At 35.4% G+C, this 25577-nt stretch overlaps 4 protein-coding genes across 7 annotated transcripts; 1 reads left to right on the forward strand and 3 right to left on the reverse strand.

The window, feature by feature from the left end:
- Window positions 1-79: 79 nt before the first annotated feature.
- LOC100645690 (gamma-aminobutyric acid receptor-associated protein) lies at window positions 80-2296 on the reverse strand. The gene is made up of 3 exons (XM_003400639.4): window positions 1849-2296; window positions 909-1106; window positions 80-820 (listed from the first exon to the last, which is right to left on the reverse strand). The coding sequence occupies exons 1-3, from the start codon at window positions 1936-1938 to the stop codon at window positions 755-757; spliced, it is 354 nt and encodes a 117-aa protein (XP_003400687.1). The 5' UTR covers window positions 1939-2296; the 3' UTR covers window positions 80-754.
- A 671-nt stretch (window positions 2297-2967) lies between these two features.
- On the reverse strand, window positions 2968-4158 carry LOC100645465 (60S ribosomal protein L22). Its single transcript, XM_003400637.3, has 4 exons — window positions 4055-4158; window positions 3654-3794; window positions 3330-3451; window positions 2968-3188 (listed from the first exon to the last, which is right to left on the reverse strand). Exons 1-4 carry the CDS (start codon window positions 4061-4063, stop codon window positions 3041-3043), a joined length of 420 nt encoding a protein of 139 aa, XP_003400685.1. The 5' UTR covers window positions 4064-4158; the 3' UTR covers window positions 2968-3040.
- Window positions 4159-4312: 154 nt separating this feature from the next.
- Window positions 4313-22909, reverse strand: LOC100645346 (vesicle-associated membrane protein 2). Of its 3 annotated transcripts, XR_007226381.1 has the most exons (7): window positions 22753-22909; window positions 17574-17791; window positions 15963-16042; window positions 15827-15878; window positions 14929-14987; window positions 7733-11397; window positions 6889-7080 (listed from the first exon to the last, which is right to left on the reverse strand). XR_007226381.1 is itself a non-coding variant. In XM_020866563.2 (6 exons), coding segments are annotated over exons 1-5 (366 nt in total). In that variant the 5' UTR covers window positions 22755-22909; the 3' UTR covers window positions 6889-7080; window positions 14929-14973. The 3 variants fall into 3 exon arrangements, 2 of the variants coding, with proteins under 2 accessions (XP_012171508.1, XP_020722222.1); XM_020866563.2 differs by lacking the exon at window positions 7733-11397; XM_012316118.3 differs by lacking the exons at window positions 7733-11397; window positions 14929-14987 and having other exon boundaries at window positions 4313-7080.
- A 592-nt stretch (window positions 22910-23501) lies between these two features.
- LOC100645574 (synaptobrevin-1) lies at window positions 23502-25406 on the forward strand. 2 transcript variants are annotated; one of them, XM_048412114.1, is made up of 3 exons: window positions 23502-23658; window positions 24789-25108; window positions 25184-25406. In XM_048412114.1, the coding sequence occupies exons 2-3, from the start codon at window positions 24793-24795 to the stop codon at window positions 25225-25227; spliced, it is 360 nt and encodes a 119-aa protein (XP_048268071.1). In that variant the 5' UTR covers window positions 23502-23658; window positions 24789-24792; the 3' UTR covers window positions 25228-25406. The 2 variants fall into 2 exon arrangements, with proteins under 2 accessions (XP_048268071.1, XP_012171511.1); XM_012316121.2 differs by lacking the exon at window positions 23502-23658 and adding an exon at window positions 24249-24409.
- The last annotated feature ends 171 nt before the right edge of the window (window positions 25407-25577 follow it).

Genomic DNA, 25577 nt, shown 5'->3' on the forward strand with positions numbered 1-25577 from the left:
CTGATATCGTAAATTTGTACTTTCATACTGTCAAAATGGATGAATTTTTTCGATAGGGAAACAATTATGTATTAACAAATTTTACTTTTATAATTTTTTTTATTGACCCACATCCAGCCAACAAATTTACTGTTACATTACGTTATTCATTATTATAACAAATTTTCACTTCACCATATGTTCAGCAAGTTCTTTTCATTTTTTTTTTTTATGGTCAAATTATAATGAAACATGCAAGTAGAATATCATCCTAAATAAGGGAAAATTATGTCACATAAAACAACTACATAGAATTATGAATTTATCATAAGACCATTCTAAATATTAGTAACTTTTAAATAATTATTAAAGCATGTAAATATATTTTGATAACAATTATGGAGTTAATTATTCTTCTTAACATGAAGAAAGTTTTCCATTTTTAATGATTTTTCAATTTTTTATGTATTAAAAAAATCATATAACATAACTATAATCTTCACATCCTAAATCCCTAAACTTCTTCAATTAGCTGTGAGTGATGGAATCAAAAAAGTACAACGTTCGTATATTTGGCAGACGAACGCGTCCAATTTATCTTAAGGAAGCAAGCTTAAATTAGTATACAGTGCTAGAATTTTAATTTTCATTCAAAATAATTGAAAGATATAATTTTGTTAACACTTCCAAAAGCTTCTAAAAGGACTACGTTATTGTAGATGGCAAATTTCTGTCTGCTCTTTTGTTTGGATGTTGTCTTCTTTATATTTGTGAATTAGTGTCCATACACATTCTCATCGCTGTATGCTATATAGAGGAAAAAATCTTCTTCATGATGTTCCTATGAAAAATACAGATCACAATATAAATATTACAAATGTAATAAATGTTTATCTATGTCTAGAATGAACTTTGTATTATATAATTACGGCATAAAGAGATCCCATGGTAGCACTTGTTGGAGGAATAATGTTGTTCACAAAGAAGAAGAGAGCATCTTCTGGACGTAAGTGAATTCGTTTACGGATTAAAAAGTAAAATTGTCCCACAGTCAAATCAGATGGTACTAGATATTTTTGTTTATCCAAATCACTAATTTTAGCTTTTGGAGCCTTCTCAACGATAACCTAGGAAATATAAATTTTTTATCAATATCATTTACGAAATAATACAATGAAATGTGTAAATCATTAATTTTAATTCCAAATTCAGTTATATTTTAATAAAAGGAAAATCTCCATTCATCCCTCCATTATCATTATTAGAATTAGAAAATGTTTCAAACCTTGGCCCATTGTCAAGATAAGAAACCATTCTTAAATCCATATTTGATATCACATAAATTTGACATTTATCCAAGTCTTCAAAGCAACAACAGTTGGTCTACATTTTCAATGTTCATCCTATGCGTTTAAACTAAGTTTGTCGACATGTAAAAATTTCAGGGAAATGGCGAAATGGGGAAAATACTTCCCCTTTCGTTTGATTTTTATCATTTGAAAATTATAAGTAAGAGCGTAGTACGATCAATAGATTTGAGCAATTGCAAGGCGAGTGCACAAAGAAATTCGACACGAATGGTGAATTTAATCGTTAGCGTCCTGATAGAGCGAAAAAATATTTCATCTCGAAATAAAAGAGTTTACAACGTAGAAAGTCGACCTTGGTTCATTTCAGACCAGGAAATTCTCGGGATACGAACCGAATCGATTAGCGACGAATTACAGTAGTCTAGTTGCTTGTAAAAGAATTATCTTAATCACAATGAATTAATGGTTTTTCGAAATGATGCAATCTGCCTGTATTAGAAGGGAAATAAATTTGTTTCCATTGACCAAATGGTTAACTTTTTCGAGCGGGGATACTCACGGGAACCCTTTCGGGATATTTTCGTCGAATTTTTTCACCCTCGACCTTCCTTCTTTCAAAGGAGTGTTTCTCCTTGTAATGAAACTTCATCGTTCTCGCACGCTTGCACGAGACCCGTGCACTTTAATAAAATCGTTTCTTCTCTAGGGTTATCAAAATCTTTTTCCTATCGAATCATACGATGATTCTGAACTGGAAATATGACGATACGATGATATTCTTCTTCACTTCTGTCACAACAATCACCGTGCGTCAGTTACACTGCGCACTACAATTTGCTTTTCCACTCTACGCGGACGTGAAATAGTTCCCAGGTTTCCACTGGAAAACTCGATGAAAGATATATCTAGAAACTGGACGATATCTCCTAGCAATTTGTATATTTAAGTTGTGTGGATTCTGACGTGTTATCGCAATGTATGTTCTGTGAGACAGACAATGATTTCAATGATCCGTTTAATATATAGAACAGGACCGTCTCTATGAAATTTTCCTTTTATATGATAGCGTTTGATATTCATTCAAAACGAAACGATGATATTAATTTATTATCGGACTGTCGAAATTTGCGAGTAAATTTCTCGTTCATTTGTATAAACATCTGTATTTGAAAAAAAAGACGGTTTCTCGAGGAACTTCATTACTTGTAACATTATTTGTTTAATTATATCTTTCATTCATTTCACAATTTGTATCTTCCTTTTAGAATTAATGTTGACTATAATTATAGTTAGGAGATTAATTGTATGAAAATAATTGAAATTTTCCGATAACAAAAGTATTCAAATTATCTGGGATCTAGTTGAACCTTAAATAGATACGAGTCTGTTGATAATAAAGAGTGACATGTTTTTCACTACTACGCGTTTGATGACGCATCTTTTATTCTCAACATTATGAAGAATTTTTAACGTATACGTAATAATAAATTTAGTTCTTTTTTTCTTCTTGATAATTGAATATGTGATTTATTGTATACGTTACGTGCGATTTCACATTTATTACAGTGTCATTTCCAACAATAAATTGATTTTCAATGCGCTCATAAAGTCGAATTAAATTAATTTCGGAAAAATTGAGGAATGGTACGATTTTATATTTTTTAAAAAACGCAATACAAACTTTCTTTTTTCTTTATTTGTAGAAATATGTACAGATAATTCTGTAATTGCATATAGAATTAAAGTAAACTTTATTCTGCATCTTCTTCGTCATCATCCTCCTGGCTGTTAATTTGGAAGTACCTTAGCTCGTAGGTTTCTTTATCTTTTGACACAACACGTAGCCAATCACGCAGTTTATTCTTTTTCAAATATTTTTTTGTCAAATATTTAAGGTATCTATATAGACATGTTATTAAATTAGTGCAAATATCAGTTACCTTGTAAGAATATAATGCAAAACCCACAAATCATCAATGTTAATAAAAAGTTGGTTTTTTAAATTACAAGTATCGTTCTTAAATACTGGACAATACTCACCGTTTTGAAAAATCAGTATCACTATTAACAGACAATTTCATCTTATCCCTTTCCAAGGTTACACTGTTACCAAAATTGTTTGTCTTTCCTGTAACCTTAATTCTTTCATGCAGATATTTTTCCTATAAAAAAGAACAACATTACTTACAGATAACATTATCAATTGTAATATTCCTGTCATCTCTGATAATGTGAAGTTAATATAAGATTAAGATCGCACTGAATAATTAAAATTTACATAGAGATTAGAATTAAGAAAATACCAAGAATTTCAGGGAAGAATTAAAATGTGAGAAATAGAAAACAAAATTAAGGAAAACTCACAAAATTGGCTACATCCATAATGTTATCTTCTGCCGGATGCGTACAGTCAATAGTGAATTTAAGGGATACCTTTTTCTTTTGACCCTTACCTCGAAGGGCTTGTTTTTTCATGGTCGGTCCCTTAGACTTCTTTGCCGTTGGCTGAAAAATAATTCCTCATTTTAAAATTCTTTTAATTAAAAAACTACGCTTGTTGTGGATACATGTGCTAGCCTCTGATAGACGTCTACGTTGGAAGTTTACAATATCCAACGATATCTTTGTAATCTTTTCGAAAATGTAAATAAAATTGTATTATGATGAAAGGTCACAGCACATTATTTTGTATGTTTTACGAAGTTTTAGCAAATTTCTAAATGTTTTCGAATTATTGTTACATTTTTGGAGAAGAGGAAACTTACTGGAGACATGTTTACAAATGGTCGACAAATGAAAGAATCTACCGCTATGCGGCGCTACGGTCATTTCATTACTGTCATGAACGTAGCAGCTTCAAATGGAACCTCGAGGTTAGATAAATGTTCTAAAAAAAAAAAAAATTGTCCTTAATATTTTTTATTCGATTGTGTTGTTTATCTCTCGATCACAGTATTTGATGAGCTCAACAGCAATAAAATACATTTGTAGGATGAATATAATAAAATATTTAAAAACAGATATTTTTATCTTTTCCATAATTGTGTTTATTTAAGACTAATATACAGTAACATCTAAAACTAGATGAACATAGATTCCTCGATCAGTAAATCGAATGACGCTCAACTGAATTAATTATCGCGAATATTAATCGTATCTCTATATCTCGTAATAATACATTAAACTGTCTATGTGATAAAGCTTTCTTACATAGTAATAATTATAATAATACTCTTATAATATTATAAGTATAATTATAGTATAATTATCCTCTTCATACTTACAAACATCTTAAATAATCGTTTCTCTATTGTTCTTCGATTCGTGGACATAGTAATAAGCATCTCGGAGATAAAGGGAGGGTCATCGAGGGATAAATGGACTGGTTATTTAATTGCATCCTGAGCAAGGGAAGTATGCTTCGAGAGATCGATTTTTACAGTAATTTAGGGGGAAACGTTTTACGATTGTTAAACCTCGAAATCTTGTTCATATTTCAACAGTGTAGCAAAATGAATGATCTTATTTCTAACGGTTTCTTTTCGATAAACATTGATTGCAACCCTTACAAATTCTTTGCATTTTAGCGTTTTTAAAGAGATATTTCTTCCATATTATCTTTTACATACAAAGATTACGTTTCTTCTGGAACATCTAGTTACGGTACATACGGTGTATGCACATACATAGATACACATACAAGCGTAGTCGCATAGTTTAAGGAGAGAATCAATCATCGTGTTTCCTACGATTTTTTTAATCATTTATGGAAATTGAACGATATTTTATGATAAGGTTTAATAAATGAACTGGATGAAACATTAATCAGACTAGGCCAATAAAGAGAAGAATATCAAGAAGTTGTCAGTTCTTGAGAGGATTTAGCTATCATACTGGTTGTCGGTAAACAGAGTGAGCACTCCCGTAGGTGCGATTTTAAAGATAAAAATAATAGAAAAACTTTATCAAATCCCTATCCACAAATGCTCCCTCTTTCGACAGTAGCCTATCGTTTCTGATATAATAAATTACAGAATTATAATATGAATTACAAGCAATCGTTGATAATTCGATTAGTCATCTTTAAAAAATCGGCAAATATCTTCATGAATACGATTTATAACGAAGTATGGATCATTTCGAAAAAGGGGACATTTATGGGCCAAATTTTCTTTCAATCATTTTCGTTCCATTTTCCAGTCACGCGTCGACTCATAAAAATTAGCGTACTTAATATAAAGTCTAAAAATCATAAGACAATGAAGTCTCGGGTTAATAAACAGCTGGTTGTAAATAGGTACTAAAGATGAATTACCCGAATCCGTGAAAACAGGATCCACAAAGAAGAATCGTTCAAACGAATCAACGTGGAAATCATCCTTCTTAATGCACTTATTAATTTCCATTTAGAACAACAATTGCTAATCTTCATTTATGAACAGTGCCAAGTAAAGTATAATAAAATAGGCTAACAGTCTCTCTCACTTTCTCTCTGCTTCTCTATCGGTTTCTTTCTTGTCATTCTTTTTTCGTAATACCTACTACGTATTTATAAGTCACATTACTTATATGTATATATATATATACACACACATATATATATACACATATATATGTATAGTTCAATCTTACATCGATAATTCGTAATAATTTATGTACATATACACGTATATACGTAGATACACATGTTCGTCCACCGACAGGTGAACATTGTCCTCCCCCGTATTTTGTTCATTCGTTTCCCCTCTTACTAACTCTTCGGCTAGGATTACCATTACGCGAATCGAGTTAAATCTTCCAGTTTGTCGAGGTCGACGACGATATACAGAAAAATCTATACCTAGACAGATTGCTATCTTTTCTTCACGAAATAAACGTTCTGGAGGGTCGATCAACTTCCCTACCGGCTCTCTAAGTGCTCACCACCGAGCAGGAAGTGTATAGTAACAGACGGAGACTGTATCTACAAGCTATTATGGAACTCGCGATTTTATTTTTCATTCTTCAGCAGCGTACCTTTTAACACATTAACTGCACAAAGGAACTAACAGTATGCGCCACGCGTCTCTATCTTGTGATTCTTTTACGGGCTTTACGGTTGGATTGTACGCACTGCGATCGATAAATACGACAGAAAGGATAAATGGCGGCGCTTGCTTGATCGAAACAGAGAACACCTTTAGCAAATCGATTATTGTATTGGTTTTGTTCATGTTTGTGGATTGCATCGCGGCAGTTAACGCGTTAGCTGTTCGTTCCTCGATCAAACGTTTATTTCACCGACTCTTGTGAAGATTCGATTCTTCTTCTATCTCGTTGAAGAGGTCGAAAAGAAACCTGTGCTGATTGTGGGATCTGAATTTTGGATACGGTTTAACGTGGTCACGCGTCTAACGATCGGGTTTCTCGATTGGAACTTCCTTTCTTTTTTCTTCTCTTCTCTGTTTATGTTCTGTTTCTTTTTAAAATGCTCTTTCACTTGGTTTCTCAAGCCAATAGATTTCACGTTGCCCGCTTAAGATTAACTCGGAAAATTCTTATTGCGATACGGTACGGTACGGAGAAGTGTATATTTTTCTATCTCTTTTTTACATCACGCTGTGAATGCCGTTCAAGTTGCCAACTAACGCTGCACCAGCGGTTTGTGATCCGCTTGCACTACCTGCTCCGCCGGCTACACCTCCTGGTGCAGCGGCTGGTCCGCCAGCGGCGACAACTTGGCCTGGAATCTGATTTGGTGGTGGGTAGGCATAGGCTGGAGGCGGTGGTGTCGATTCTGGCATGAATTTCGCTGGAAAAACGAAATCGCACGAATTATTTCCGATCAATACGTTACCATCGAATAAACAGAAATTGAGAAATTAGTAGAGAGATGGAAGGACGTCATTCTTCGAATTATATATCGATTTTGTATATCTTTTTAAAGATTAGGGAAAAACGAAATTAGTAAAAAGTCGAGCGCAAGTAGGAAATTTAACTTGACGAGTATTTTTTACTTTGGTATTTCGTATTGTTAGATTAAGAGGATACGATGTGAGAAGCTTCTCGCTTCGGTCTTTAAAGTTAGGCCAAGAAGCACTTTGCTTTAGAACCTTCAATAAGGGAAATTTAATAAGATATTAGATGGTAATGATGTCTATTTATGTTGGAATAATTGTATGGAAATTTAGGAGGAAGGGGGTTATGTATCTGTCTGTTTATTGGCGATTGATGAATGTAATAAATGTATGTTGAACACAGGCAAGGGTTGATTGATCTTAATTACGACTTGTAATTTTGTAGATCGCTCGAATCACAATGATAAACGCGATTTTCTCGGAACACCAATATACATTTACAACTGGAACACATTAAATTGGTTAGATGACAATTGTTTTTGGTAAAAAGAAATATACGAGAATAGAAAAGAAAATGAATAAGGAAAGTATATTCAGAGTTCTTACCTCCTATTGGAGTTAAATAGGTATTAGATTCTAAATGGTTCCTTTTCTCCGTGGCTAACGGTGAGATATTTTTCTAGGTTGACAACTTCAATCGATTAACGTCGACTTTTTCTGGCCACGACCGTGATCGAAATTCCGAACCTCGTATTTCTCGTTATTAGAAGAACAGTGTCTTCGAGGTGGAATTTCGTCGAACGTGAAAGCAAAGGAAAATAGAAAATGACAAAAAGGCATCCCTAACACGATCGTACCCAAAACAGAGTCGCATAGGAAGTTTCCACTTCTTTTTCTTTCCGTTTGCTCCCTACAGCTGTCTGTTTCTTTTCTGACCACGCACTGTAATTTTTATTCGATACTGTACAATGTTGAAAGCAACATAATCATGATCATAATCGTCGTTAATAATTAACACGCACACGGTCAAGGTATCGCATGACGTACAGTTATGCGTTTTATATTTCTTTCTTTTTTTTCCTTTTTCAAACACAATCTAACCATATTTAAACGCTATGATTTCGGATTCGAATAAGAATCCTATCTGAAACTCCTTCTCCCCCAACGATCGATAATGCTTGCTATTCTGCGTTTAACAACTTCTGGTCCCCTTCTTCGCGTAGTTTCAACGAATCATTAGAATCTCGTCAGAAAGAAGGAAAAGAAACAATTGCTTCCACTGACAGAGGAATTTGGAAGAAGTCCGATTTCGTAGCTGATTATTCGATCATTTCATTTTCTTTTTCTCCAAATGAATGAATTCTTTTAGAAGTAAAACGGATATACGCGGAGGAAGGGACTCGATGGATTCTAAATACCAAAATTGGAATGGTTCGTTCGTTCGATGAATGAACACGGATGCACACAAGAGTAAACGAGTGAAATGAAAAGGAAACCATCGACGACTTCCTCGAGCTGCCTGAGAAGTCATGCCGTTGAATGCGCTTCCTTTCATCGGATTCTTTCTTTCGTATATAGTGGTTGGCTGATGAGAAACTTTGAGGATATCGTTTCCTCTGTGCAACCATGTACGAAGTGCCGACGAAGAACGATGACGCATTTCAGTCAAAATCGTCTCTATACACAAAAATGTTTCTCTGAAAATGTCGAAAGCTCGTAGTCCGCGAGTGTAGCTGTTTCAAGTTGAAAAAGGCTATAAATTCAAACTTGTTACAAGTATTTCAAATGATCCTAGAAATGCACTTCTGTACGTTGTAAATAGTCATACGCTAAGCACGTAAGTACGTAAGCAGTCAAGTAGAAATTCTACAAATGAAGTGCATAAGTGTGCTGCAATATAATAAAAACGTCTTCTGCAACAACAGCCTTTAAACTTTTTCACATTTCTGTGCATAGAGTAGACTTCGTAACATTGTCTTAGATCATCGACGACACTCCATACCTGTATCTTTTCCGTTTTGTTTCGTTTCTTCGAAATGGCCAATAGATTCCACGGTGGTCACATTGCACGGTTTTTATCTTGTTAAATATTATCCTGCACTATTATTATTGTTATTGTTGTTATTATTATCATAATTATTATTATCGTTATTATTATTATTATTAGTATTATTATTATTATTTATTATTATTATTTATTATTATTATTGTTATTGTTATTATTATTGTTATTATTATTATTATTATTATTATTAACATGTATACATAACATTTGAAGATAATTCTTCAAGCCTTAAAACGAACCTACATAGGTGCCTCGAGCAAGTCGATGCGTCTCTCTCTTTTCTCGCTCATAGCATTATTTTATTCCATATTTTCTTGTATTTATTTCCTTTTTTTATTTCTTTTCCGCTCTTTATTTTTGTTCTTTAATCTTGTCCGCCTTTTCGTTTCGTCGCACAGGTTGCTCGAAAACATTTCGTTGCCATCTTCGACGAAGGCAGGCTTCTTCTACTTATTTAATTCTCCGATTAGATGGAAGGATAACGGACGCGAAAGAACAAAGAATGCACGTGACTCTCTTTCTTTCTCTCGATCTCCCTTTCGCTCTGTTTTTTACTCTCTCGCTATCACGATCACTATCTTGCATAGTTTTTCACCGTGTTATCATATATCTTTCTTTCTTCTCTTGTTTTCGAGTCGTTTATTTAATTATTAGCAGTTGGTCGTAATCGAACGAACATGAAGGAGAAATGATATTATTTACAATACGAGATGTACATATATGTTACAAGCAGAGCGTACGATCCACGCGTGATATGGCCGATCTTTCCACTTTTAATTGATATTCAGAAGCGTAAAAGTCCTACCGATATTCGTCATTTTCCCTTGTGCTTAATCCTAATTCATACATTTTATCATGAAACATCTTTTAAAAACGAATGAAACGATCGGAAAGGAAACACAGCGAGATCTCGACAATGAGAAGCTTTAACAATAAAGATTACATGATTGTAAAGATTGGAAGAGATGGACAAGAATCATCGAACAACGGATGATTTCGTTCTATCGTTGTACAAGCCCGAGTCTCGAAGCAGAATCACAAAATGGTTTGGAACGATGGAAGATCCGCGTTCTCACGATTTCTCTCCTGGATCGTACGCTCTTCCTCGTAACTCGCCATACATGTTTTATTTATAAAGTAAACGTCGATATACATTTATACACACATTTATTTATTTATTTATATTCGGCACTTCTTTACGGAAGGAAGGGGGACACAATGAAAATTCCCTACGACACGCTGCCTTCGTCGAAAAGATCCTGCTAGTTTTTACGGACACCCTGTATCGCGATAATTCCTCATCTTCTCTCTAACTCCCTTCTTCTCTTTGTACACACTGGCCATTAATTCTCTCTCCTTATTCTCTCTCCTTTATTCATTTATTTAGCGCGGATTAGCTCATAAGGATGGACGAAGGAAGGCAAGAATCGATTAATTATTAGATCAGTTATTACATCCTCTTCCTCTCTATTCCGTACGATCACCCTTTTTCCGCTTTGCTATCGGTCGATGTAACCGTTACAATGCTTAGACGAACGATCGACGAAACTTTCTAATTGTAAACCATTCGCTCTTTTTATCGTGCGTTTCCTCTTTTCGCGGCCGGCCTTCGTCCATTTGTGAAACGTTGACAAAATGAATTTGATCGAGTCTACTGTCGTGTTCGAATCGAAAGCATCGTTTTGGATCTCGAACATGATGGCGGAATTGCAAACGGAACCGCAATCGTTATGATCTCTTCTTCTTCGATCTTCTCTTCCTCGATATAACATATCCTTTACATTTCAATTTATTCTTCGCTTCTTTCTTTTTTCCTGATTTTATTTTTTGAGTTTTGTCGAACTTGGAAGGTCGAAGAACCTCTATCGATAATCGGTACTCTCATCGATGGCTCGTTATTACCACTGTTCCTCCACTTCTTTAGGTTATTTCGATCTTATCGTACAATTTTTCCTTATTGTTGCTTTGCTATTGTTGCTGTTACTTGTTGCTCATCGATTGCGTGTATCCTTTTCCATCCTATTTTTCTTTTATTGTAACGCAGTCTCAAACTCGTCTCACACGTTCAAATTCCCCGCCGTTTGTTCGCTCGCCTTCGTTTCGCTTTGGTTGCTTTTGTTTTCTGTTTTTTTTTTGCTGTTGTTGTTGTTGCCTTAATTTTACTCACGTGTACAGTTTTGCGAGTCGCTGCCGCCGATGGCGCTCGCTGAAAAGAACAACAGGCGATTGTTTTTTTCCCTTGTCCGTTTCCAAGCGACCGCTTTGTTTTGCAACATCTTTCATCTTGCCGGACGTTTCAATCACATCGCTTGGTTTCGTTTCGATCATTTAGATTTTTCTTTTTTTTTTTGGTATTCTTCGCATGCAGAATGCCATTCTATGACCATCATGGACAAAGATAACTTTTCTTCGATGAAGATCGGACAAAATGGGAGAAATAAATGAAACCTGAGTCACACAGAAGCCAAAGTAATCAACTTCATCGAGGGTTAATCGATTGAATTTTGGAAAATTAAACGTTACTCTGGCATATTCTATGCAAAAGTAGGGAATTTTTAAAAAATCATCAGTTGATCAGTTTGGTTTCTGAGTGCCACATTTATTCCAAAGAAAGTAGGGAGCTCTAGTGGCTATAACATGCCAGAAAAACAACTGACTCCAAGCAAACAATTAATAGCGTACTAATTAATGGCGAACTTTTTCTTTTGAAATGATACGGCGCGACGTAAGTAGGTAGAGACGCTTTTAATCGGACGATTTAATCGCGCAAAGGCGCAAGAAATCAGTAGTTACTTTCGTTCTATTATAACGTGAAATTAACACCTTTGTCCACGATGATACACACATTTAATAGTCTACTCATTAAATGCATACTCAGACATAGAAATATAAATTTGTATAATATAATATTTCATAAGCAAATTGCATGCAATTTATGATCACATTTAACATCCAGTATTGCTTGGAAATTCGTATCTATACACTGATAGTTCGATGTAAAGACCGAACACTATTATCGCGTTTTTCTTCTGCACGTTATCGTTGTGACTTTTATTTTGATATCGTTTGATATCGTTCCACGTTTTTTTTTCCTCGTGAAAATATTTCTCGTTATAACGATCATTGTAATTTACTGGAAGCTTCGATAAAAGCGTTCCATCGAACTTTTTCTCCTCGCAATGTAGCGCATAATATAGGAGATAACCAGAGGAAGCCATGCATCTCTACCTTTCCCGATCGAACGAAAAAATATGTGTCTATTGAAGGTAAAACATAAAAAATACATGCCCCATAATCGTTTACAAACATCGAGAAACATGCAAACAGCATGAAGATCGTCCCAGAAATATTTCGTTTCGTTGAAAGAAATATTCGCATTCGAGATATTTTTACATTCATATAATTATCATATATATTGTTATGTAAATGTATATACCGGAACGGTGTTGGAGTTCGTGGAAATAAACAGGATCGATACGTGACCAAATAAATAAATAAAGTATTATAGAATCTCATGCTGAATCGAATATGCAAAATGTTTGGATTTATAAGCTGCGCGCAGAAATTGATCGAATTCTTAAAAAGATTCTATTTACGGTGATCTATGGAATATTATTTATTTCTATCTTGAAAAGAAAGAAAAAGGAAAGATATAGATTATGAAATTGAGAGATATTTTCACTTCTGCGCGTAGGAAGATATTCAATAAGATATTAAACTTAGAACCTGTATGCCGGAAGAAGAGAAAAATTCTTGTCTCCTTGCACGATGTCGAAGTAGAAGAAGAAGAAGAAGAGAAAGATATTGAAAAAGAGAATTGGTATCGATAAAGTGCATCAGTAAAATTTGTAGCTTACCGTACCGAAGAGAAGAGAGGGAGTGAAATAAAAGCTTTTATAGAAGTCTCTTTCGATTTTGTTGTTACTGTTGTTGTTGATGTTGTTCTTATTTGTTGTTCATAGGAGCAATATATATATATATAGTACTTGTTGTTGTTGTTGTTAATTGTCAATGTTGTCAATTTGTCGTTGTGGTGTTGTCCTTTCGTGTGTTTTCATTTCTCGGTGGTATTCAAGGATTATCGCTCGTTTTTATCTCCGTTCACTGCACGCGACACGCACATTATCGTTTAATTTTCGTTTTCCCTGCTCTTTTTTTCACGCGACTACATGGCTACACGAGTCTCGTCGCACTTTTGTTCGTTTGCATATGTATCTCGTTCTTTACTCGACCACCAAAAAATTGAAAATCACTGGCTGGGACTAACTTCGGAAGAAAGACAGGGGATAATGCCACCAAAATGTACAGACAGACACATAACAGTAATTACGAGGCACAGGTCTGGGTGAATGGTTGCGTAGCTTTCAAAACATTTTTCTGTTCGCGTTTCAAGCTGATTGTCTTGCTGTGGAACGCCTTGAAAAAATTCAAAAAATCACCGCGTTCCTCTTCGAAAATACGCCTTGACCCCGTTAACAACACCTTTTAAGTTTTTACTCTCTCTTAACTTCCTTTCTTTTCTCTTTTTTTTTCAATAACACGAGGTCCTGTCGCGACAGAGTCATAGAAACGAAACCGCGGAGGCTTTGATCTAGTGGCAACCATATACCATAAAGTTTAAATGCATCGATATAAGACGCGTACTTGCAACATGTTACTTAACTTTCCAGATACTTTGGAAGTTTCTTTGTTTGACCAACAACTTTAACATCGATTGTTCTCGTAACTTAAATTCTTTCTCAAAGCCTCCAACGTTCGTGTTTGTGGCATCGCTGATCTGGATCGTGTTGCATTGGAGGAGACACATCAGGATTGGTTGACGATTAGAGATTCTCGTCGAGAATTCATGAAACACTGTTCCTCGGTTTCCTTCTCGTTTCTCATGGTAGCGAACGTGCGTGATCTGTGATCCTTAATTGGAGCAGAGCACAGAGAAATCAGTGGTTCATGAATATACAACGAGCCTCGAAGGACGGTGGCGGTTCTTAGGGGAAATACAGATAGTGACAGATACACCAGCAAGTACCTATTACAGGCAGACAATATGTATGTAACACCGATGATTAAGCGTCAATTTCATAAGCATCTCTCGCCATGTCTTTTGTTGGATCGCTTAACGACATCGTTAACGTGATTTTTTTAGCATTTGTGGTTTATGAAATTTAATGATGGAGAAATAAATAGAACGCGCATAATGCCATACGGTTGAAGCAGCTAAAACAACCATATGCAAAAATATATAAAATATCCAAAGTACTCGTTATAATATTTAATAGGTAAAATTTACATTTCTAATTTTTTTCGTAAAATTATAGATTAATGCACAAATACACGCAGTTTAGTGATTTTATTCAGAGTGAAAATTTTGCTACTGATACGATAATATCAGTAGATATCGTATCGCTGTAATTTCCGCCATTAAGGTTCCAACAAGAAAGATTCTTATGAAATTGCGAACATTCGCAGGAAAACATATGTACGCATGTTGAAAATTGAAGAAATTTAAGGATACGGGATATATGGCTTTTGGGTGAGATAGAACAACGAGGACGGACATATACATATCCGTATACAGGTATTTCGTACACACGTCCTACGTGAACAGATAAGGATAAAAATAGGAAAAATATAGAAACAGATAAACAGAGAAAGAGAGATAGAGAGACAGAGAGAGAGAGAGAGAGAGAGACAGAGATATAACAATAATACGCAATGTCGCAGTTTTGTTGCTGTCTACCTTCAGACCCACTCACACACAAATCTTTTCCACCAACCAGCGCGTCTACATGAAGTTCGCTAGATGAAAAAGAAAAACACATAGAATTCACACGTTAGATTAGTAGCATATTAGCGCGTGATCCTTCTCGATCTTCTACGAACAGTTTCCTTCCGCGAGTTCGAGGGATCATCTCCTCGAAAGAGAGGAATAAAATCATTTCAATAATGGCGATCACGTCGAACGAGACTGTTCGATCAATCGCGAGGACTAATTGATATATCGTTTAAATAGAAGTCTATTTGGCTTTTTTTTCTTAATACCGTAATAATAATTTTCTTCGGTCTTTTTCAATTTACCAGAAACAATGATCGATAAGTTACGATATAAGCGAAGCACGGTGACACTTCTGTCGACAAGATTTTATCAGCTCGAGGAATTCCTAAGGGATGCTTGAAGGAATTCCCCGATCAACCGTGCAAGTTTATTGGTGACACTTCACTCAAAGGATATCATCGTCCCTTTGCGTCGTGCACAATATGATCTCGGTGACGGAGACCTCTTTTCAACACGAAAATGTAGACGCAAAGACATTAGCCGGAAACGACCGATTCGGTTCTTCTTTAGACTATTATTAAATTCTTAAATTTAGTGAGATTTGTATCGTTTATGATATCAGGGAAATTCTGCCAGTGTAATAATATAGCACAATACGATAATATACTACTGATATTCTGATATTCTGATATTAAAGGTATTAATAATATTTTGGATGATCGAGTATCATTTTTAATTAACGCCGACCCGGTCGTTTTAAATCTTGGCGAGATACATCGATCGTATGACACAGAACATTTAGACAGTTACAATGGCAGTGTCATTAGCTTTAATAAGTGCATCTATGAATCTAATTACTTACCAACTATGATGGCCAATATGATTAGTGCGATGACGCCCATGATGATCATCATCTACAAGCAGGAAAGCAGGGCAGGAGTAAAGAATTAAATTCAACGAATATTTCGATAAGATCATTAGATAGAGAGATCTATTACCTTCAAATTTTGTAGCCAAAACTTCCTCTTCAGTTTTCCTGCTTGTTGTTCAAATTGTGACGCTCCTTGCTGAAGCGCGTCTAAAAAAGGACACATTTTTTTAGAACAGAATTGCACGTTTCATGAACTTTCAAGAAGTTTTGGCTATTTCTGGGGCATTCAATTTTAAGAGTCCGTAGAATCTTGTAAACGGCGTTGGGACGAAGTTGTTCGGGCTTGAAATATTACGACGTGAAACTTTTATTAATTATTATTAAAAATGACTAAAATGAGGGAGGTCGTGCCATTGTTGGAAATATGCTTTCATCTTACGATACTTTATTCCAACGTCTCATGTGATTACTCTGCCTGCCTTTTTAATGAGTCCTGAGTCGGCGTCTAAATCAGTTCGAAAAATTGCTCGATACATTATGCAAAATATGGTAACGAGCGTATAATTTACTTGTGAATTCAATTAACTGTATTATAAAAAGTTCAGCATAGGATTTAAAAATACGTTCTCTTAATATAAAATACTTTAAAGTGTAGGGTTTAAAAATATGAAGTCTTCCGTTACACTAAATCTTTTCCTTAAAAGAATTAAGAAAATATTTAAAACATCCAACGAATTTCTAAGTAATTCTTCGATTTTCTGACATGTTCGAATTGTTTGAAAAGTTAGATACACGAGATCGGTGAAAAATCCGGATAACGATCAAACTGAATGCAGGGAGGAAGATCGAGGATGGTCAGTCCCGTAACATGCCATCGATTCCAGAGCGTCACAGTAATCGATATCAGCGTACAGAGAGACGCGCAGGGTCGAACTACTTTAATGCCGTGCGAGAATGAATGGAGAGAATATCCTTGGAGCAAACGTAGCGAACAACTCGTCCTTCGACTTAATCCGCCGCTTTGTGCGCTCGTAATCGCGCTGTGTGTATTTCCATTTCCCCCCATTTAACCATTATGGCATTCTTCCTGTGAAAACTTTCGTTGGATATCACAACGATACACGTACAAAACACCAGACACAGAGGACATCACGTGTCTTTCGTTTAGTTACCGTCCCTCGTTTTTCTCTTTTATGACTCGTCAGCACTCGATATTTAAACTTTTAAATTTCATACGAACACATAGTTGCTGCTTGTTTTTTAAAGCGGAACTCCATTTATGTCAACCTATCGGGGGATAAATACTTTATGTAATAAGACTCAATGATTCTCTATAAATAGATCTCAGGTTTTTATATATTTATTAATTTGCAGATAGAAGAATGCATGGGACGCGTGTAATAGACACAAAGTAAGGCGCTTCTTACTATGTTCAGTAGGTGAAATGATTCTTTATTTGAATCTTATCTCTTTAATTGTATTGATAAAAATTAATTTGTATATTAAATCTGTAGTCTGTCTGTAACCCTTTGTTACGTAATAAGAATCTTTTTTCAAAGAATTAGATTCAATCAAGCATTAGCTTGAGATTTCATTTCAGTACATGGAATTCCATTGCACTCCTTGTTATTATGCTGGTATTATTAAGAAATAAGTTCGAAGCATTTCAGGAAGTTTGTCAGGGTATATCTTACAAATATAAAGCAGAAATAAAGGAAAGATAGAGTTCAGATCTTACCTGCTCGATCATCGAGCTCAGAGAGCTTTTGATCACGTTCCAACACTTTTTCAACATTCGTTTTCATGATGTCAACGACCTCGTCTACCTGCGCCTGCGTCGCCTGCAGTCGTTTCTGCGAGGCGATCTGCTGAGGCGTCCTGGGACCTCCGACGATTCCATCAGAACCTGCACCTGCACCCGCAGCAGCATCAGGTGCTAGACCGCCTTCGGTGGCCCTGCAATCAACATCAATGTTCCTCGTTTATCATGTTTCTCTGACTAGCCACATAATTTTCATTGTTGTTACTATCTATTCGATCTAAGATATCTATAAATTTAACGTTTCATCGTCTGCTATCTGTTCGATCTAAAACATCTATAAATTTTCTCCGTTTATCATTTTTCTCTCGCTATCCAGATAATTTTCATTACTTACTATTTGATTTAAAGTAGTCGTACAAATTTTCCACATCTCCTACTTTTCTCACTATCCAAGTAACGTTCGTACGTTTATGATCTATTCGCGATCCAAAGTATCTATTAAATTTTATATATTTGACTCAAAAATTTCCTATTAGCTTTCCCTGATCGAATTCCTTCGACGAAGGTAACGAGGAAAAAATATTTAAAATATTCTCGATGAATGGAAATTTCAAAGTCTCATTATCGCTGGTGGGTTAAACTTCCGGGGGAGGAAATTGAACGACAGATAGAGGAAGTAATGCACGCGTTGGAAGATTAAGGGCGAGTAGAAATATTAAAGTGTCTAGACTGTTCTTTGCGAGATAAGCGCTCGTCAAAAGAGGATCCGGTCTTAAAAACAACTAATCTGATACTTCTTTTATATTCTTTGTTTACCTCCTTTGCCACAGCTTGTTATTAAATTTGCATCATTGTTACAAGAAGAATCAGATGGTGACCTACTCGTGCATTGAATTTCTCGTGAAAACATCGTCGACGAGAAGGCTTTGTAATACAATATTCTTTCACGTTAACATAATGATCTTTCTATTCTTCGTTTGGTTCGGTCGGCTCAAAATTCACCGATCAATATCAAATTTATATCGTCATTTGTATATTTCGTTTCTTTTAAATCACGCTATGGATACGTTGCATCAATTAAAACGTGTTGCATTCACGGGTCAAAGGTCTTCAAGATTCGACCATTTAAGGAATACAACGTTTATAGTGTTTCTCAGAATCTGTTCGTAGATATTACGACTCGATTCTCTACATTATGGTAGATACTGCGATATTCTCATCGAACCGAGGGCGGTGGCAAATACGAAAGGGCAAAGTTCGTGACACATTCGTGAAAGCTGCACGTTCGTCGACGTGTAGGTGCGTATTGTCTGCTTATGATATCATCTCGTTTTGTTATCATCGCTTTCTAAGAACGCGATACAGTATATTAAATATTCTTCAAAGAAAAAAATGACTCGAGACATGTAGACGCAAATACGAAATAATTTCCCTTCGAATTCTAAACGAATTCTATACTTAACTCTAATAAAAGATCTCATTGCGTTTCTCTCATTATGCAAGATAACAAATTTGATTTAACACGATTCACGTATTTTACTTTCGTTCTATTAAAAATGCAAGGATAATGACCACGTGAAAAGGAAAAGCTAATACGAATTCTTATGATATTTGTATTAACTTGACCAAACGTATCTCGTAAGGATTGATCTTTCAGACAGGGTAAGAGACCATTCCAAATACAACGAGGATGTTTAATTATCATGACAGATTCGCGTTGGCGTTTCGTCGGATTTATGCTTCAACATCGTGGAAAAATTTCACAGCGTTTCGTTCAGTTACTGTCCACATTTCGATTTCAATTATAACGATTTATTCCGATATCCAAGAGCTACATTCATGATTTGTTTCCGAACATACACATCTACATTTTGTTCTATATTAGTTCGACTAATTAAGGAGTCACCTACGCAAATAGCTCCCTCTTTCAATATACGATATCCGATACACACGCATAATAACGATACTACTTCTAAAGAAATATCTTTCATAATTGGGAATTTCATTCATTCTCTTCATTTCTGGTTTTTATCAATCAGAGAAATTCCGATAAACATATTTCGCAATTGAAAATTTTATTCATTCTCGTTTTGCCAACTAAAGAAACGAAACTTTCAATGGCGATACGTATAACCATTTCGTGTACGAACTACGTGTGTTCCGATTTGGAGCGCGTGCTCGAGATGGTGAATCAGGGTTTCCGGACATGTCGAGTACCGATGGCAGATTAAAAAGCGGTCGAAGAGGTTGCGAATTTTATTTTTGGTAGCCTATCGAACGACCGAGTAGCAACGGCCGATCGATTCACCGATTCAGTCGAGTATCACTCTAGGAATAGATGAATGTAATTCAGAATAGACTCGATGTTAATCTGCGTCCACACAAGTCATGAATAAATCTTGAATCGTGTTCGTTGGCAGCAATGAACGCTGATTTTGCGGCCAGTAAACTGATTATTACGTGTTTTTTACGTATTTATAAATTGCAAAAATATATAAAAAGATGCAGAATAAAGTACTCGTTGTAATATTTAATAGGTAAAACAAATTTCTATTTTAGTTGCGTTTATAAAAATACGAAATTGCACGGACATTCACAGTCTACTCATTAGTGAACAACAAACGTTCACTCAGGAAGCGGTACATCAAAGGATCAGTTTGTGTTCGCGAGCTGTAGTCTGAATAGGATGTTTATTCACAATCATTAAAGCAACTCGCGATCTAATTAACGCGGATGCGACATAAGAGAAACAAAACCATTAGCAAGGTCCCATAATGAAGAATGCGAATTATTTCCCATGAAAAATTTTTACGTCGAAATAGAGGAGCTTTTTTGTTACGGGATAGAAAAGGGAAGCGTTCACCTGGTTTAAAGCCTTTATGCGTTCAAGCGGCTTATATAATCGGATTAATATATCGATCGAGGCAGGTACGTCGGTTATCGTCATTATTGAATTATCTTCGAGTCGGCTGCGAAATAGTTATCGTGATTATTATTTTAATCGCTCGATGCACGTTCTCTTCATGAATCACGAAATACTTTATCCGGTCCTCTTCAAAATCAATGTTTGACAAACTTCCGAGCAGTAACCTGCACAAAAGCTGCGCGAAAAGAAACTTTCATCGTTGTTCGAAAGCTTCCCGGTTTTATTATTTTTTTTTTTTTAATATTCACATCGATATCCTAATTTTAGATTTATCGAAGAACAAGTGACGTCAACGAAATATAACTGAATACCCTGCGCGCGATATATTATGACGTGTGTTATCTTTTTTGGATAAGCAGAGATTACACAAAAGGATAGCTTATTTTTCTGCAACTCTGCGTACAATTTATATGTTAAACATTTATTCTTTGAAGCTTCATTTAAAAGTTCGTAAGAAACCAAACTTGTAACTACGTGTAGGTACCATTCTGCGTAGATCTCGTTAATATTAATTAGAAACACTCGAGTGTACTATACTTCGAGATAAAGTTTTAAGATAAAACGCTTAAGACTAAACAGCTTAATGTTAACGAGTGCATAAAGAAAACAAAAAAAGAGCAACAGAAAAGTATTTCAAAGAAGTGAATGGAAATATTTTCTATAAATAAAATGGTAGTCTTTTTCTTAACGACATACAGATGAAAATGAGTTATGATTATTATTCTGGTCAATTTTATATATGTTCCGTTTATGTGTAAGTTCGTATTTTGTGTAAAGTCTGCGACTGAAAGTAACCGCGAAGCCTAAAGGTGAGCGGAAATAAAGAATATATATTATGCATATAGAAATAGAGATGATAAGGTTAATTTATTATCTGTTGTTCAGAAGACACGTTTCATCTAAACCTGTTGTTCGAGCCATATTCCACATCTGGTCTGACTTTGTCTGAGACAATCTACTTTCATTCAGACACCTGATACGAGCCGGAAAACGGGCGTTTCTGTTTCGTCAAAGTCGTAGAACATTGCTGCAAATGTGCTCGCCATTGATTATCTAAATATAGAAACTACGAATAGAGCGTAGAGTCCGTTGTGTTTCACGATTGATTGCCACCAGTACGTTTGTGTCTGGAATTTAATTTCGCGATTTTGCCAGTAGAAACATATGTGGTATCGATCGGTGTCAGGAAACGGTTTACAAGGTATCATGGTGCTACGAAATTATCATCAGAAAGCATATCAAGAAGCTAACAATAACAACTTAAATTTTATACGATTATTTGAAGATAATTTCCAAAATAGAAATTGAGAGCAAAATGTAACTAAATCGCGAATGGTGAAAAAAATGATGGCAGATAAGGATGATGGCAGTAAAGTCATAAGCTGTTTCTGTCCCTCTCTGAAGCTTATAGACTTCGATCGTAAAGACGAGAGGCACGAGATCGAGTTGCAGAATTCAATGACCGCAATTCCACTATTCAAAAGAAATCGCCCCTATGGTCCGCTTTAAGCTTTGCTGCACTTTATTGGAAATTCTGGTGTGTGCTGCGAACAGGCCGTGCAGGGGAATCGATTGGCGACACAGGTCTAGGAAATTGCGTCTTAAAATCCGTCTTATAACAATCGAATTTCATACAATGACAATTTCTACCCTATAAAGAAACATTTGCCCAGGTTCAGCTTTACGTGGACAAAATTTAATTTCCACGTTCGTATATAAAGAACGACTACTATTTCCAACTAACTGAACATTCCAATTTTCCATAAATATCTCTTGCAAAAAAATAAATAAATTTTCGTACGGCAGTCGAGTAATGGAAACGAGGTTGCCTTGAAAACAGGGAATTCATCAATAAAAATTCACTCGTTTATCTATATCTCCGATAAATTCGTGGATTTTTCAACGTGTCCATTCTTGCCTTTTATCAACGTGAAAACCGACGAAGATCGTAAAGAACCAAGAGATTTACATTTCTATACAGTAGAGTCTATCGATTCTATCGTATGGAATTTATTCGGTAGATCCCGATGGCAATTTGTCGTGATTAGAAATTACACGTCCCCGTCTGTGAAAGCGTTATAGATTCGCTGGGCGCTTCGATAAAGACCCGTTCGCAGGGAATCACCAGTGCACACGGGTTCCTTGTTGGCTTTGCTCGAACGCCAATACACTTTTTGACGAGCACACGATCGGTCAAATTTCCTGGAAATCGTGAAGATTTCTACTCACATGTTGTTCGTCAATCGCTGTTGGTTTCCCGAACTAGAGCTATCCGCTGACTTGCCAACCCCGTCAGATGACCGCGTACTTTTCACGAGCGACTGTCACCCACTAGACGGCCACGGTATTGATAAAATTTCCTGCGGCACCGCCGCGCCGCCGCTCCACCGTTATCTCGACTACCCTCGAACAGTTCGAATCGTCCCCTTCATATTTCCAATTTTAACCTGTTCGTAAATTTCTTTCCTATCCGCTAATCATCGAATCGATAAAAAATTTCGTCTAATTAGACGATATACGAGATACATTGCCTGGAACGTTGATATAAAGGAAATTTTCCTGTTGGTGATTAGAAGACGAGAATCGATGTATCGAATAAGGAAGTTCGAGTCGTGGCTTGGAATAGGAAGCAACGCGCATGTACGGATATTTCCAGTCAATAAACGCGAGTCAGCTGCAACCCTCATGCGCAAACACACCCTGAATGTAAATCAGGGACGTTAGCGTGGCTTTCGAGAACCCGGACTCCTGCGTCGCGGAAATAGGCCAACGACCGGCACTGTCAATCTATTTCTTTCGCAACTGAGATACTTATTACCGTTATTTTGTGGTCGAATAAAACGTGCATACGGTAGGAATGCAAAGGTTTATTGCGAGGCCTTGTTTCAGGAGTTTGAAGATTCGATTTTTGCGTGAAATTGGATAAATTTTTGTTTCGTATGGAAGTACGCTTCCGCGAGGTACGTTCGTACGGTCCTGGTAACGCGATGAGAATACGCGCACGAGCATCCGCAAGATGTTTTATTTATGTCATAGTTACGATTTTTGTCGCGATGCGAGGGTGCCATCGTGAATTTTGCTTCGCAAAAATGTCGAAAGTACGCGGAGGAAAACGCAAGATGGATCGTTCGTTTGGTGAGTTTTTGAGACGTATATTTTTTATTAGATTCGAGAAGATTGTATCGATAGTTACAGGAAAATGAAATGATAGTTTACCATTGTTCGATCATTCTAATATATGCAAGTTGCTAGTATCGGTGATTCATTTTGAAGCAAAATAAGCAGTCCGCTGTGATATGTATTTAAATATTACAGATGCATTTATAATTATGTATTTTATTCTTTGCAGTTATCTTTTATAGACTTTGCTTTGCAAAAATGAAAATTATTTGTTTTCTTGCGTGATTCATGCCATTTATTAGTAGGTAGGAATATTTGTTGTCGTAATAGAATTAAAGCATATATCATAAAATCATAAACTTTCCGACTAATACAAAGTAGAGTAGAAAGAAATGTCAAAACTTTCAAATGCATGTATGATGCACATAATTGCTTTAAGATGGCAGCACAAGCATGATTTGAATTTGAACTCAGTGACTGTAATTTTGAAAATCTATGTTGTAGAAAATGTCTGAACCAAATGATAATATCTCGTAGTAGTAACTCGTGAATTAAAAATTAGATTACAAAAGGAATCTAGTCTTTTGTTGTTTATTTCCTAAGAGTGTTCATAATAAATGTGACGTCATGGGCATCGCCATCTTTATCGTATGTCATGTACAGTTGTAAAGTGTATTCGTCATCGAAGCAAAATTTGGTGATAGCTGTCATCATTTTTAAACAATTCACATCTCTATTAAATTGTCTATAAATCCTTCATCTTAAAGTAAGTTTTCGTTACTTTCTCTTCTATTTTAAAATGTAATACAAATCAGTATTTTTAAAATCAGTATTTTAAAATCGTATCACATAACTGTAAACAGACGTATGTATTTTAGTATATCGTATTATATTATTTTTACTTTAGGGATAGTTTTACACTTATATAGTATTTATTAAAAAATTATAACATGTACAAAATTCTTGTTGATGAATTTCGTTCATACAAATGTCTCGCGAATTTCGAGGTTATGGGTGTGTTCAGTAATTAGTGCATATTATTATAATTTACTAAAAGCCGATATTAAAATTTGGTTTAAAGTATCGATCAAAGCTGACTTTATGTATGTATTCATATTTATTTCATGTGATTTCTTTGGTTACAGAGATATGGACGGCAGTGGCAATTCCAGAGATGGAGAGGCAGGTGTTCCTCGTAATTCTCAGCCACCTTCGACTAAAAAGCTGCAACAAACACAAGCAACCGTGGATGAGGTTGTGGGGATAATGAAAGTAAATGTGGAGAAAGTATTAGAAAGAGATCAAAAGCTATCGGAATTAGAGAATCGTGCTGATGCTCTGCAACAGGGAGCGACCCAATTTGAACAGCAGGCAGGAAAATTAAAAAGAAAATATTGGTGGAAAAATCTTAAAATGATGATCATCATTGGTATCATCTGCGTGATTATTCTTATCATTATCATTGGTGAGTAATATTTATAAACGTAGTAGTAACATTGAATTACAGGTTTAAACAAATATTTTTTAATGTTTACAATAGTTTCAACTGTATCAGGCTCATCTGACAATTCCTCTTCTAACTGATCACATTGTACCAAATGGGATATAATGCTTTGGGGTTGTTAATTTATATCCAAAAATGAAAGTTATTCCAGCAGAGTAAGGGCTGGGCACACACAAACTTAGAAATAACATAATCGTTGAAAAGTCACGACTTGCAGTCCTGTTCAAAGGATTTGCGATTAAAGTAGCACAGACAAAAAGAGAAAGATCAAGGGATAAAATATATATATTTTTGAGACTTAAATATATTCAAACGCACAATTTATCATAATAATTACAGTATTAATATGGGTGGCCTTTTGTAAATCTGTAAATGGACAATACATTTCATAATTTTATCTTGTTAGAATGCTTCGATTGTACATTGTACA

Source organism: Bombus terrestris, chromosome 14 (genome assembly GCF_910591885.1).
Source record: "Bombus terrestris chromosome 14, iyBomTerr1.2, whole genome shotgun sequence".
Classification (NCBI taxonomy): domain Eukaryota; kingdom Metazoa; phylum Arthropoda; class Insecta; order Hymenoptera; family Apidae; genus Bombus; species Bombus terrestris.

Bases quoted from the DNA above. Each gene is read 5' to 3' on its own strand.
- LOC100645465 (XM_003400637.3), bottom strand. The intron at 3,452-3,653 runs GTGAGTTTTCCT...TCTTTTTTATAG, and splicing joins TTATGGATGTAGCCAATTTT to GAAAAATATCTGCATGAAAG. The intron at 3,189-3,329 runs GTGAGTATTGTC...ATGTCTATATAG, and splicing joins GATACTGATTTTTCAAAACG to ATACCTTAAATATTTGACAA.
- LOC100645346 (XM_012316118.3), bottom strand. The intron at 15,879-15,962 runs GTAATAGATCTC...TCCTGCTTGTAG, and splicing joins TTTGGCTACAAAATTTGAAG to ATGATGATCATCATGGGCGT. The intron at 7,081-15,826 runs GTAAGTAATTAG...TCGTTTTTCCAG, and splicing joins CATATTGGCCATCATAGTTG to CGAAATTCATGCCAGAATCG.
- LOC100645690 (XM_003400639.4), bottom strand. From the start codon at position 1,938: ATGAAGTTTCATTACAAGGAGAAACACTCCTTTGAAAGAAGGAAGGTC. The intron at 1,107-1,848 runs GTGAGTATCCCC...TATATTTCCTAG, and splicing joins AATATCCCGAAAGGGTTCCC to GTTATCGTTGAGAAGGCTCC. The intron at 821-908 runs GTAATTATATAA...TATTTTTCATAG, and splicing joins CCATGGGATCTCTTTATGCC to GAACATCATGAAGAAGATTT.
- LOC100645574 (XM_048412114.1), top strand. From the start codon at position 24,793: ATGGACGGCAGTGGCAATTCCAGAGATGGAGAGGCAGGTGTTCCTCGT. The intron at 25,109-25,183 runs GTGAGTAATATT...TGTTTACAATAG, and splicing joins TATTCTTATCATTATCATTG to TTTCAACTGTATCAGGCTCA.